The sequence below is a fragment of the Calypte anna genome, chromosome 3 (genome assembly GCF_003957555.1).
Source record: "Calypte anna isolate BGI_N300 chromosome 3, bCalAnn1_v1.p, whole genome shotgun sequence".
Lineage (NCBI taxonomy): Eukaryota > Metazoa > Chordata > Aves > Apodiformes > Trochilidae > Calypte > Calypte anna.
In genome coordinates this window covers 110,437,650-110,452,534 of record NC_044246.1, presented here as the reverse complement: position 1 = coordinate 110,452,534, position 14,885 = coordinate 110,437,650, and the positions used below count along the sequence as shown (strand labels likewise).

Sequence of the window (14,885 nt, the reverse complement as noted above, 5' to 3'; positions counted from 1 at the left end):
TACTTTGTTTTCAATGTCCCTGTGCCCTTGAAGTGTATGATTTATTTCCCCTAAGGTTCTTTAAGGGCTCACCCCTGTACTTCACACATTAGTGGCACTTGGTTCACTGTCTTACAGTATTTTCTTCTAGTTGGTTATTTACAAATTAACCAAATATTTCAATATGCTGAGTCAGCAGAAGCTCTTCTGTACACAGTTATGACTGCTGTGTAATGTGTTACTGGAGAAGTCTCCAGCATTACAGAAGCTTAAAATATTTTGCTAAGATATTAAAATATTTTGCTCAGCAGTGAGGGAGTCGTATGGTGGCAGGGAAGGAAAGCAAGGAGTTAAATGAGACATGGGGTGGAGGATGAGCTTTGAGGATGGGACTGGAAAGTAAACCAAAATCAATGTACAACTACTCTAATTTTAAAGCCCTCGATAACTAGAATTTATTTTCTTTCTCATAAAAGGCTGTCAATGTTTCACCCTCTCCAGGAACCACTGAACACACTTTCAGTCCTCCCTGTGTTCTCATTTTGACTTGATTTTACAGAAAAAAAAAAAGATTAAGTATTTTTAGAAGTGAGTAAAAAATTATTCAGCATCAGCATTTATTAAGATGTGCATTAAAGTATCTGAAAAAGATGTTACCTGGCAGCAGCCATCAGGATGCTGAAAGCTGTTTCTTAGATTTCTGTCATTCTCAGAAGAAACCTTAGGAGATTGTTCATTTTGTTCAAATCAGTAACATTTTGGAGGTTAGATCAGTCACCCTTTAAAAGATATTTTGTGTATCCAGTCCTAGTCAGAAAACAGATCTCTTTCTCAGGGTCAAACCAATGTAAACCACTGGGACTGGTGGTTTTCTAGGTAAAAACTTCAAATTTAATGTTTCTAATGTAGTATATCTGCTTTAGAGAAATAAAGAAATAAAAGGTTTTAAAGAAATAAAAGATTTTTTTTTTAATTTAAAGAAATAAAATGGTTTTTTCTTAGTATTATTTCCTTTTATTAACAATTTCTTTTTTTAACTAACCAAGCTTATTGACCCTCAGACATTTTCCAAAACACCTGTAAATGATCATAACTCTGAAGACTCTTATGGATATTCAGTACTACCTCTTTCAGAGCAATATCTTTATATGTCACTGCTGAAGGACAGATTGATTTTAAAGCCACTTACTGAATACTTACTGAATATTTGCCTACAAAATATCTTTTAACATTTGTGTTCAAATCTGTTGCTGATTAAATGTGTGATTTAAATGATCAGATGATCAATTGCACGTTTGATGTTTTTTGTCAGTCTTCTTTGCCCAGAGCAGTGTCTCAGCCCAGGTTGTATGAGGCTTAGAGCAACCTGGGCTGGTGGGAAGTGTCCCTGCCCATGGCAGAGGGGTCGGAATTGGATGACCTTTAAGTTTCCCTTCCCACCCAAACCATTCTGTGATTCTATGATTCCCTCTCACTGGGATCTACCTGTTAAAAAAGTTTTTATGGTGAGACTCTTGCCAAAAGAAAGCAAGAGAGCTCTGCATCTTCTTCACAATCCTCCTGCAGAAGATTACTTTTCACCCCACCCTAGGAGGGGACCTGGACATCTTTCCTTGCGTTGGGTTTCCCACCCACCCAAAGCCTTTAGACCCAAAGGTCTACACTGTACCACCTTCCTCAAGCTTTTCTCAGATGTATTTCTGACTCAGAAACAAATAATGCATTCATTCAGTACAAAATATATCACCAGGCCACTCCCTATGTGTCCCTACACACATGTGTCCATGCATCTCATCAAGCAGAGGCTGGGGTTTGGTCTCTGGCACTGCACAGATCACATAATCATGCAACAACTCTTTCTCTTACCTGACCCCCAAAGCAGATATTGGTTCTTTACAGACTCCTCCAAACACAGAGACACACACAGAGAACAAAGAGCACAAAACCACCGGTGCAACGTACTGCAAAAAAAAATGTTTCCTGACTCAGATCTGCCATGCAGACATGTTGAAGACTCCCAGAGGAAGTCCTACACCTGGAAGTAAGAACAAATTTATTTCAGAATAGTATGGATATCAATGACATCCACTGAACTGAAACCAAATCCTACTTTCTTGGTTCAGAATCCACCTGTCTCCAGCACTGTCTTCAAAGAGGGAAAGATGGTTGATTTAGTACGAGTGACATAGTTAATGGAAACAGATCTCCCAATTTTCCAGCAAGTTTTGCCAATGACCCCTGTGTCTACATCCATTTGTGGTACTTTATTTCTTGAGTTCCTGGTAGGTGAGGAGATTTGGGACAGTGAAAAGAACAACTCTTCCTCTAACAAGTCCTGCTCACTGAGATGAGGAAGCACCACAAAAATTTTCTCCTGTTCCTAAAAGAACCTGACCATGTTCTCCTCATTCATCATGTAAAATACCATAGAACAGCAAAGTCTTTGATTACTATAAACTTAAAGAACACTTTAGAAACAACTTGTCTGGTTCAAGGTATGTGTCTAGAGACATTGCTTGTCAGACCTGCCTCAAAGCAGAATCTTGAATGTTCACTTCAAAATAAGACCAAGGGAAAATGTTCCCAAGCAGGGAAGAAACCCTCACAGTCTGTCACTCATGTCTGTGACAATTTCACCCTCTCAGCTCACTCAATTCCTACCAGTACAGCAGGAGCCAGAGATTTTACTGAAGGAAATCAGGAGGACTGAGAAGACGAGGAAAATGAGGTGAGAGGGGTCACCTCCTTTTCCCACTGAATTTCAAGAGACAGCTCGAGTTCACACAGTGTCCTTCCAATAACCCAGAGACTCTTCTACAGTCTGGTAAATGCTGTGCTTGGTCTGAAACACTGCACAGACTTCATGCTGGGCCCATCTCTCAAGAAACAACCCAGAATTGCTGCTTCCTCCTGTATCTCAAGATTCAGTATCTGACTCTTTCTTTGTTAATGGTTAAATCTCAGATGCCTGTGGAAAAAATGACATTTTTCAATGCCTTTTTACCTCCTCTGGGGAGGTGGAGTAGAAACAGGTCAGCTGGCACACAGCTGAACATAGGACCTGGACTTATTCCAAGATAACTTCCAAGTGGGTGAAATGTCTTTCCTCCTGAGACCCTGGGAACAGACCAGACTAGAGGAAAGCCAGAATAAGAAGAGCAGGCTTGTTCCAGCTCCTCTTCCAGGCTCCCAGCCAGCTGCCAATGCACTTTTTCTCCAGGCCTCTGCACCTCCATCCCCTGGTGAGCTGACTCCTAGAACTTTGGTCATGGCACTGCAGGGTTCTTGTCACTTTAGAGTCAAAGGACTCAGCCTGGGCACCTCACACAGCCTTCACATTTTTGCCTCAAGGTCTTGAACAATTTAGTTCTTTATATTGCTATTAGAAAGCTGCTCCAAAGACTGTTTTGAAGGCTGTAGCTCATCTTCTCTGGACAGTCTCAATGAAAGCCCTGGATGGTTTCTTCTCCATGACTTCTTAGAATCATAAAATTGTTCTGGGTGGAAAAGACCTTTAAGATCATTAAGTCCAACCATTAACTCAACTCAGAGTCTAGTGTAAAACTATGTCCTTAAGTACCTTATCTGTAGGTCTTCTAAACACCTCCAGAGACAGTGATTCAACCACCTCCCTGGGCAGCCTGTTCCAGTAATTAATAACCTTTTCAGTGATGAATTTTCTTCTAATACCCAGTCTGAGCGACCCCTAAAACTCCCTCTTCTTTTAATAACCTCCTTCTTTGCTGCCTCTCTCTCCTTCTCTTAGACTCTAAGCCACATGAGTCAGATTGTACCTCAGCCCTCTTTCCAAAACCAAGAGAACATATTTTCTTTATTTTCCTCTCAGCTTTTGTTTCCCACTCTTCTCTCCACCACTCTTCCTGACATGTTTACTTCTGGATGTCAAAGTATCCATCCAATTTACTTCTGGATGTCAGAGGCAATTGTCAGAGCTGAAGACACTGACCCTACTTTACAACAGGCTCTACTTTACTCTGCTTGAGCAACAGTGTTGGACCAAATGACCTCTGGAGTTCCCTTCCAGCCTCCACCATTACATGCAAATCAGCAGTAAAAGCATGGATTATCTGAGCAATTTCAGCTTCTAGTTTGGGAAGAGAAGGTGTCCCTTGCACTCTTTTCACTTTAAAGGAAGCTGAGCCTACCAGACGAACACAGACCATTTGGTCACATCAGTCTGACCCTACATTTCAGACTACCATAACTCCTGCTAGAACAAAGATTTGTGTGCCACAAGAAATTTTTCAGCTAGTTTAGAGGATCTTGACACTGAGTTCTTCTTCTTTTGGGTATTTCTAATCAATGCAGCTTTCCACTACAGGACTCAAAGCAGATCAAGGCTATAAATCCACACTCAGGTTACTAAAGAGGAATCTTCACATCCCTAGTGTTAATAATCTCAGATCCCTAGCCAGCTGAGCTTCTGCTCCTGACAAGACCTGGCATCCCCAGCATCTTCCATGAAAAGAGAAGGGAAAACCTCATCAACCAATGGAACCTCTTCCTTCTTCTACCACCTCCTACTAGTTTCAAAGGTCAAGGCAGTTGTTTCTAAATTGGATTTGTGCCCACCACCATTTCTGCCAGCTCACAGGACTAATTTAGGCGTTAGTTGTTAAACAGTCACCAGCAGAGGGTAAAGTGAATACACACCATGGGGAGATTCTCCAAGGATAAAACGCCAGACAGGCATTTCTAACATTTCTTACAGGTGGAGCTCATCTCTCTGTGTGTGTAAGTGTCATTAGTGCTTGGAAATTTAAACTTCTGAAAGGAGACTGCACTCTTTGCCTGAATTTCCATATTCTCAGCTAAACCTTTGTTGAAAGGCAATGGATTGGGTCAGTCTTGTTCCTGTAGCGTTACTGTTTATCCTCATTCTGCTGATGATTCTGAAAGGCCAACATGCCTGGAAGAGCCATGCAAGAGAAAACTTCCCTCCAGGACCCAGGCCTTTACCCATCATTGGAAATCTACACATCATGAATCTGAAGAAACCTCACCTGACAATGCTAGAGGTAATTTCTGTTTTGTTTTCTTAGAGCTTTTCATGTAAGGTACTCAATGACCCCCAAAGAGGGAGGCAAACTTTTCTCTGGACATGTAGATACAAACACAACAGAATTAATTTTGTGTAACTGCTCTTCTAATCACATGGTCTTGTGGCAGTGCAGGGGATCTGACTTCCAGCCATGTCATGAAGAAAATTGACATTTTTCTATGGAACAAAAGAAATTTTCTGGCTCTCCAGACAAGGGTGACTAGAAGAAAGGGTCCCTGCGTCCTTTCTTTTCCTACAGGAAATTCTAGCAGGGGTTGCTGAAACATTTAGGGTAGAGATCAGACCTTTCCAGAGGCTGTTTGGGGGATTCAGGCAACTGTCAGAAAACAGTTTCTTAATTCTCTCCTTTAACCCTCACCATGAAGGAGGAACTTTCCCTGTTTTCCAAGAGCAAAGCAGGAAACAAATAAACTCTGCTTGTTCTTTCATACCTAGCAGCAGTAAACTCCAGGACTTCAGAGATGATGTTGTGTGACAGTCAGATAGTGTATGATCTTTAGGGTCCTCTCACTGGACTACTCCTCAAAGATATAAACAGGAAATCTAAGAGTTTCAAACATTTCCTGTGCCCAGATATACCACCACCTTCAAAACTGGTCTCCATTTCCAACATATTCCTTATGAGTTTGTAGAACAGAATCATAGAACTGTTTAGGTGGGAAGGGATCTCAAAGATCAGCTAATTCCACCCCCCCTGCCATGAGTAGGGATACCAGGCCTCAGAATCTCAATTAAAGGTGACCTAAAGAGTCTATGTAGTAGGTATGTAGTAGCCTAAAATTAATCCATGCTTAACCTGCTTACCTGGGTTTCATTCCCATTTAAGCCATGCAGTCTGTTACAGCCTGGTTGTGGATGCAGCTCTTGCACCTTGTCTCTAATAGCAGTAGCTCCAGATGCACCTCAAATTATAATTCCAGACTATTTAAGAGTTGTTACTCATGATTCCAGCTGATTTGTACCTCCCCAGATTCATGCACCAGGAACTCACCGGGTTATGCCAAGATTACAGAGAATTCATTTTCTGTTTGTGTCTTGGAATATTGAACCTTCTCAAAAACAAGCATTTTGAGTTTGCTGAAAACAATTTTTCTTTATTGTGCCCTTTCATCCCATTAGCTATCCAAAACACATGGCTCAGTCTTCAGCATTCAGATGGGACTAAGGAAAACAGTGGTGCTGTCAGGGTATGAGACAGTGAAGGAAGCTCTGGTGAACCAGGCAGATGCCTTTGCAGGAAGACCCAAGCTACCAGTCTTTGAAGAAGTATCCAAAGGAAAAGGTGAGTGTGTTCCTCAAATACCTGCCTTCTGTGAAGGAGGATGAGACTTTCTCAATGGAGAGGAGAATGCAGAACCTCTCACTTTGTTTTGCTAAGCATGTGAGGAAATGGAAAGGAGGAGGAAGCTGAACAATGTGTGGTGATACCCAGTGAGAATAAGGTGAAAAGATACTCTTAATTTACTTATAAATGCATGATTTTTTTTTTTTACTTATAAATGCATGGTTTTGAATCTGCAGCTGAGTCTTCCCTTGGAGATGACATGTTGAGGAGTGACATGGAGGCATTTCCTGACATCCCAGAGGCCACCCATGCAGCCATCCAAACTACCAAAATCTCACTGTATAAACCCAACACACACTGGCAGAGCTGTGTCTGTTACATCACCAGCACTATCTCCAACTATTCCTCATCAGACTTTATTACTGAATACTTATTTTAAATATTCCAGTTCAATTTACAATTGAGATTAAATCTCCATTTGGGAGAGAACAAACAGTAATCTGCTTCTCACTCACTCTTGCTCTGAGTTTTTCTGGTGCAGATTTCACCCTCCTTAGATGTTAAATCCTGAACCTGACCTTTTCTTTCCTATAAGTATTGCTGGGATAGGTGGAAGCAGGGACATAAGATATTCTCTTCTTCTGACATTTGTATCCTGTGACCAGTCAATGTGTCAAATACACACCTATCTGCAAATGTTTTCTTTCTTCACTAGGGACAGTTTCTTGAAGACTCTAAACAAGAATAAAAGAGCATGGTAGGTGCATGGAAAGCAAATAGCAGCAGCAGCTTGACTGAAACTTTTCTAAAGATGCCACTGAGAATTCTCAGCAGCTTTTCTAGTGTGTACAGGGGTGGGATCACCCTGGCCAGATAGGGAGGTTTTCCAAACAGATGCCCAAATTTGAGGTTTCATTTACTCTCTACAGTCTACATTAGTCACAGGTGCTCTTGGCAAAGGATGTGATTCACCTATGAGAGACATCTAAGGTTAAGGAGCACACTCATCATCCCAGGAGTCATCACAGAGATACAAATCCAACTCTCCATTCTAAACAAAGATGAGCAAAAGTTCTCATGTCTGAGGGCACATCAGACACCTCATAAACTCAGAATGGTAGTTGCTTCCCTCAGAGATTTCCTCTGACACATCTTTCATTCCTCATTGGGACATAACACATCTTGAGAGACTGACGGGTTTCTTGCCAGCACTCATCTTTACTTTTTATTCAAGGTAGAGGAGGAATCTTTGCTCACATAGCGAAACTTCTATTTCTGGGTTTAACTTCAGGAGTTATATTTTCTGCTGGAGAAAACTGGAAAGTGATGCGAAGATTTACTCTTACAACCTTACGGGATTTTGGAATGGGCAAGAAGGCAGTGGAAGATCGTGTTGTAGAAGAGTATGGGTGCCTGGCAGACACCATTGAGTCACATAAAGGTGAGGGGATTCTTATATCCATAACACTCTGATCTTCCCCAAGCCTCCTACAAAAAATGCCAAAGGTCAAGGGAAAAGATACTCTGACCTCTTTCAGAGATGTGCCTTACACCAGCACCCGTGCTCTGACAAGCTGCCTGTCTCTGCCTTCCTACCTGGCAATTGCATGGCATGCAAATGGAAAGGAGTTGTTGAGGCACTGGAAGCCAACCATGGAGTTAGACACCAAACAGTACATCTGAGGAAAGTAATTTGTTCCTCCATGTGCAGGACATTTGATGATATACAGCATGGGGAGAGTGGAAGGTTGTTGCAAGGCCTTGCATATCACTCCTATCTATATGTATGTACTATATATATGCATATACTATACCTACTACATATTGGTAAAATTTAAGATCATGTATTTCTAAACAGAGCAGCCTGGAGAAGGGCCACAAAGACCCAGAACCACAAAAGTGAGAGAAAATGCAGAAGAGAACAAGAGATTGTCACTCAGTCTTTGGTTTGTCACTGTGCCGTTAGGGATGTGCAACCCAGAGAGAGGGGATCCTTTCCTCCTTCCAGCTCTGTGCCAGTCATGTCCCAGATTTCACTGAGCCTCTGCAGGTTATTTTAATTAATTGCAGTAACTCTTGACTTTGCTGTTTGCACTGCCTTTTCCCACACCAGGAAAGCCCATTGAGATGACTCTGATGGTGAATGCTGCTGTTGCCAATGTCATTGTGTCCATATTGCTCGGAAAGAGGTATGACTATGAAGACCCCACGTTCAAAAGACTCCTGGAACTGGTGAATAAAAGCATGAGGATTGTTGGAAGACCATCAGTTTTGGTAATCCATACTGCCTGAACATTGCTCTGCAAAAGCTTGGTTACAGAAAGCAAGGGTACACCCCTCCAACTCCCATTATCACAACACATCTGTCTGTACAGGACAAATACACCCTGAAAGAGCAGAAAGTGGAGTTCTGATGATATTTATAGGTTTCTCTTAGCAGCATAGCCTGGGAAATTATAAATTCCTCCTTTCATGAGGAACTGAACACCATGTAATATGATAAAAGGATTTTGTCTCCTACCAATAGGAGCTGGTCATTATTCCCCATCTCCCATTACAAACAACAGGATCAAAATCAGTGTGGGAATGCCTATTAACTTCTCTTAAACTTGGGACTCACAATTCCAAGCAGTGTGGAAAAGGAGAGACTAGGGAAGATAAGGGATATTGTCAACATGGGATTTCTATAGGGAATATTGTACAGACATGGGATTTCTAGGCCATCATCAGCTAGTGTGGTTAATTCTCAGAGTAAGAATAAATTTTAAGCATTTTACACACTGGTCAGGAAAGAAGGAAAACAATGGGACTTGCTGCATCACAGGTTTAAGGCTACACCCTGTGGTCTGTAAGAGTTTTTCTTAATTAAGACTGCTAACTGTGGTAAATTTACTGACCAGCTGTTTATTTTTCCTCACCATCTCTGCATCTTGCAGGTGTACAACATGATCCCAGTCCTTGGATTCCTTCTGAAGACCCACAGAACTTTCATTAAGAACATAAAACAAATCAATGATTTTATCAAGGTTACTTTCATAGAACATCTCAAAACATTAGACAGAAATGACCAGAGGAGCTTCATTGATGCTTTTCTTGTGAGACAACAGGAGGTAATTTTATCCCAGCACCCTGTTGAAATCTCCTCACTCTCATTTCAGTGCTTCATAGATATAGAAATGTTCTTCAGCAGAAATATAGAATGTGAAAAAGTGCTACCAAAACCTGTGGGCTGGCTAGAAGAGTGTGCAGTCATTTCAGCCAGGAGATAAATTAATCACAGAAAAGCATCTTTTATGTATCCCCAGTACTTTATCAGGAAAATACAAAATACAATTTCAGCAAGTAAGGCATGAGAATCTCTATTTCCCTGTAGTTTCAAATCCCTTTCTGTAACCCAGCAGTTCTGTCTCTCTTTTTTTCAACTCACATTATCCTTCATAGAGATGTTCCCAGAGAAAGCTTAAGCCTAGGACTCCTTGGTACATACTCCTTGATTTCAGATGCCATTCCACACAAGGCTGCTTTTACCTACTTCAAAAAAACTCTGGTTTTATGATTCTTTTAAAATGTGTCAGTGTTTGTACCCAGCCCTCACCTCTGTGTGGTATGGACTCACACAGTTTCAGACCAAGTCTGGATAACAAAAGTGTGGGCTGGCCTTTGGATTACGGGGAAACCTGAGCTGTCATTCTATGCTCTTTTAAACTACTGGCTTGTAAAGGCAATATAGTCATGGCCCAAGTCCCCAGTACCTCTTGAGTTCATGTCAAAGCCCAACTTTGACAGCAAATTTATTCTCCATCCCAACAAATCTCATCTTGCAAGATGCTCTGGTCCAGGAGCCATGGAGAGAAAAATAATGAAGTAAAGAGTTGAAACACGTGTGTGGCCCCAGTGACTGATCACTCTTTCATAAAATATTCTTGTCACCACTGATGTTACCCAGCAAGACCCTTGTTGACTTGAGAGTGTGTTCTTGTAGGCAGCACAAGCACTCTGTCTCAGGTTTCTCAAAGCTTCCCCTAAAATCCTTTACACTTAGATCCTCCCTGAGGCCTCCCTATGAAAGTTTTTTCCCCATTGTCCAATGAAAAAAGTGCCTTCTTGAATCTTTAACAACAGATATTGTTTCATATATCCAGGAGAAGGGAAAGGCCAATGGATATTTTGATAATGAAAATTTAACTGAGGTTGTGAGAAACCTGTTTGTAGCTGGAATGGAGACCACGTCCACCACTTTGCTCTGGGGCCTTCTGCTCATGATGAAATATCCTGAAATTCAGAGTAAGTAGAAAGTAAGTAGAAATTCAGAGTAAGCTGTCTGTGGTTACCTTCTCATCAGGTCAAAGCTGAGATTCTGTGACTTTGTAAAAGTGACTCATTGTGATGAGCTGGATAAAAAGTGAATCTTCCACATCCCCCTATTCCTAGCAGGAAACGGAGACACTGAAGCAATCTATCTACATTTGATCCTTATTCCTTTCACAGGAAAAGTCCAAGAAGAGATAGAGCAAGTGATAGGGTCAAACCCCCCAAGAATTGAGCATCGAATTCAGATGCCATACACAGATGCTGTCATTCATGAAATTCAAAGGTTTGCTAATATTGTGCCATTGAACTTGCCTCATGAGACTACTGCAGATGTCACCCTCAAAGGCTATTTCATTCCCAAGGTGAGATGCCTTCAGCACCCTTCTCATTCCCTCTCTCCTCATTGTGACACATCCCTCTTTTTAAGTCCTGCTTGCATGTAGAGATGCTTGTTCACACTGGGGTTCTCATGGGTACTTTAACAAGACCTTCTCATTGCAGTGGAGGTTTTGAGCTTCAACAGTCACCATTGCTCTGAGGGTCACAGCAACAGCATCCTCAGTGCAATAACTGCTTTGCCTTGGCTTGCAGGGAACCTACATCATCCCCTTACTGGCCTCTGTCCTGCGAGACAAATCCCATTGGGAGAAACCAGACAACTTTTACCCTGAGCATTTCCTTGACTCTGAAGGGAAGTTTGTAAAGAAAGAAGCTTTCATACCATTTTCAGCAGGTACTCCTCTCCTCTCCTCTCCTCTCCTCTCCTCTCCTCTCCTCTCCTCTCCTCTCCTCTCCTCTCCTCTCCTCTCCTCTCCTCTCCTCTCCTCTCCTCTCCTCTCCTCTCCTCTCCTCTCCTCTCCTCTCCTCTCCTCTCCTCTCCTCTCCTCTCCTCTCCTCTCCTCTCCTCTCCTCTCCTCTCCTCTCCTCTCTTCTTTTCCACCTGCTAACTTCAGGGTCCAGTTCTATCAAAGAGTCTCAACATAAAACTCCCTCCACCAGAGCTCACAGTACCCGACAGCAGCTCAAGAAGCAGCTCCCACTGACTCTCTTATGGCCTGTTCTGCATTTTCATTGCAGGGAGGAGGAGTTGTGCTGGAGAGACTCTTGCCAAAATGGAGCTCTTCCTCTTCTTCACCAGCCTCCTGCAGAGATTCACCTTCCAGCCTCCCCCTGGAGTTTCCATCACTGACCTGGATCTCTCTCCTGCTGCGGGAGGCATCAGCTCCCCAGTGACTTATGAGGTCTGTGCAGTGCCACGTTCCTAGGGCTTTTCATGGCCACCTCCTCTTCCTGCAACAGCCAGATAAAAAATCTTTGTGTCTAGACTCATGTAGGACATTTGGTACTTCTGCATTCCAGTTTTAACCCAAACACACTTTGACCCATAGCTGAAGATGTCTCACCCACCATAATGGCAAGCTGCAGTCCTGATTTCAACCACCCCCTGAAAAGAAAGTTGATGGTCATTGTGAAGATAAATTACACCAAGAAAACAGCAAAATCCACTTCATTCATTCTCTACACTTCTGCACATTCCCCTTGATGAAAGAGGCCAGGGACAGTCTCAGGGTCAAATCCCAAAGGATATTGCACTGCTCTACACACACCCACAAACCCAAGGTCTTTCACTTTCCACACCTCCAGCTGACTCCTGAAAATGGTCCATTACACAATTTATCCCCCCCCCACTGCCCTGAACACATATGTACACATACACATAAATATAACTGAGCAGCTCAACCCAAAACAAGGATTGTGAGATGTTCTCCTGATGCAGACACACAGAGGTGCATCTCAGGTGTGTGCTTATGCACTCTATGGAAGTTTAAATTAATTAATTTGCTACAGAATAATGTACACATTAATGACAATGATAAAAACACACAAAAATAAAAAATCCTTCTCCATTTCAAATCAAACTGTTGCCTTCGAAGTGGGAAAGATTCTCTTTTTCCTCCTGAAATGGCTTCTGGGAATGCACACTTGCCTGAAACAGATAACCAGTGCTGTGCTCCCAGTGGAAACTGGGCAAACCAGCCCTTCCGTGACATTTCTTAGGTCTCTCCAACTTCTTTCTCACGTGGCCCTGCTATGGCTTTTTATTTCAGTAACAAGAACAAGTCTTGTTACAAGTCTTCTTAAACTTCAGTAAGTCTTTACCCACTGTCTGCTGGAAGATCCTCACAGGCAAGCTGTTGATGAGAAGACAGTAAGATGAGTTGAAAACGTGCAGAATAAACAGGTCCAGAAGTTAGTGACCAGAAGTTAGTGACCAGTGGCATGAAGTCCAGTTGAAGGGCAGTGACTAGCAGGGTAGCCCAGGGGTCAGTACTAGGTCCATTCCTGTTTAATGTTCTCATCAATGATCTGGATGATGGGGCAGAGTGTACCCTCAGCAAGTTTGCTGATGACACCAAGTTGTGAGGAGTGGCTGAAACACCAGAAGGTTGTGCCACCATCTAGAGGGACCTCAGCAGTCTGGAGGAATGGGCTGACAGGAATCATGTGCAACACGTTCAGCCAAGTGTAAAGTCTTCCACCTGGGCAGGGACAACTCCAGGCACTGGGGTTTGCCCAGCTGGAAAGCAGCTTGGCAGAAAAAAGACCTGGAGGTCCTGGGAGAGGCAAAAGAAGCTATTGGTATCCCAGACTGCATTAGGAGTGGTGCCAGAAGGTAAAGGGAGGTGATCTTTTCCCTCAACTCAGCATCTGGAGTGCTCTGTCCAGTTCTGGGATCTGCAGTAGAAAAAAGATATGGACATACTGGAGAGAGTCCAGCAAAGAGCCACAAAGATGCTGAAGGGACTGGAGCATCTCTTATATGAGGAAAGGCTTAGAGAGCTGGAGCTCTTTAGCCTAGAGGAGAGAAGGCTCAAAGGCATCTTATCTGTGTATATTCAAACACCTGAAGGAAGGGTGCAAAGAAGAGTCAGTGCCCAGTGACAGGACCAGAGGCACAAACTGAAATGCAGGAGGTTCCCTCTGACCATCAGGAATCACCAAAGTGACCAAGAACTGGCACATTTCCAGGGAGGCTGTGGAGTCTCCCTCCTTGGAGACATTTAAAAGCCATCTCAACCAGTCTTGGCCAACTACCTCTAGTTGGCCCTGCTTGAGCAGAAGGGTTGGTCCAGATGACCTCTAGAGGTCCTTTCCAACCTTAACTATTCTGCAATTTGAAAATTCCAATTATTCAATAGAAACAAAGTTCTACCAATTCCTAAGGACTTGGAAAATACAAATCCCTGTGCATGAATCACTTGGGTACTTCCATTCTGATTTCAGGTCTCAGGGTATCAAGGCTGTGCCTGGACTCATGATAAAAATATAGCTAATCAGTAACCTGAAGAGCATGCAGAATTTCAGACTATTGTTCTCTAGGTTCTTGGACTTTCGTTTCTGGGTCAGAGTGCCCCACTCTCACCCAGTCATACACACTTGGCTAGCAAACATTGACATGGTTCTGTGCCAGACTGGGAATTCATTAGCAAGCACAGGGGAAGAGAACAAACGCAGTCACCAATCCCAATAAAAGCACTTCCCTTCACTTAGAAAAATGTTTATGGGATAGTACAAGCATCCCTCAGGGAAATCAGGAGGACAAAGATTGCGACTCCACACATTTTCTCTTTCCTATTTTGTAGGGAATACGTGGTTGAATAGAGATGGACTGGAGCAGCTGCACTTCCATGGGGTTGTTTTTCCTCCTAGTTTTTCTATCCGTTTTGAAAACAGGAGGTTTCTGGAACGAACATCAGAGAAAGAATTTTCCCCCAGGACCAAGAGCATTGCCTATCATTGGAAATCTGCATTTGTTTGATTTGAAGAGACCCTACAGGACTTATCTAAAGGTAGTCATTATCTTTTCTCTTGGTCCTATAATTGCACATATCACCAAGCCCCATAGACCAAGATGTCAGAGAGTCTCTCCTGTTGCACACAACATGCTGCATCAGCAGATGACCCTTAGTAGGGGACAGGAGGCTGTTATATGAGCAGAGGACTTTGAATGCAGGGAGCTTTTTTTCTTTACTGTAGTACTTTCTACCTTCCCTGTAAACATAGGAAACACAATAACGTATTGTGAAAACATGAGTCAAAACTGAATTTACAGGGGTTTCTGATGGAGGACCAAGCTGCCAGCACAATCTTAGACTGATTTGGGGTTTCAGCTGTTAATATTTCTGCTCAGTTTTGCACTATGGGGCTCTAATCCTGGCTGTGCCA

The 14,885-nt window shown here is 42.7% G+C and overlaps 2 protein-coding genes across 3 annotated transcripts in view; both read left to right on the top strand.

The window, feature by feature from the left end:
- Positions 1–4,710: 4,710 nt before the first annotated feature.
- LOC103533936 (cytochrome P450 2K6) lies at positions 4,711–12,392 on the top strand. Of its 2 annotated transcripts, XM_030448013.1 has the most exons (9): positions 4,711–5,018; positions 6,182–6,344; positions 7,639–7,788; positions 8,461–8,621; positions 9,284–9,457; positions 10,490–10,631; positions 10,836–11,020; positions 11,250–11,391; positions 11,736–12,392. In XM_030448013.1, the coding sequence occupies exons 1-9, from the start codon at positions 4,833–4,835 to the stop codon at positions 11,921–11,923; spliced, it is 1,491 nt and encodes a 496-aa protein (XP_030303873.1). In that variant the 5' UTR covers positions 4,711–4,832; the 3' UTR covers positions 11,924–12,392. The 2 variants fall into 2 exon arrangements, with proteins under 2 accessions (XP_030303873.1, XP_030303874.1); XM_030448014.1 differs by lacking the exon at positions 9,284–9,457.
- A 1,691-nt stretch (positions 12,393–14,083) lies between these two features.
- Positions 14,084–14,885, top strand: part of MMUT (methylmalonyl-CoA mutase) — a 37,866-nt gene continuing 37,064 nt past the window's right edge. The window contains exon 1 of the mRNA XM_030447705.1: positions 14,084–14,509. The gene's annotated coding sequence lies outside the window, so the exon portion shown is untranslated. The remainder of the gene's footprint in view (positions 14,510–14,885) is intronic.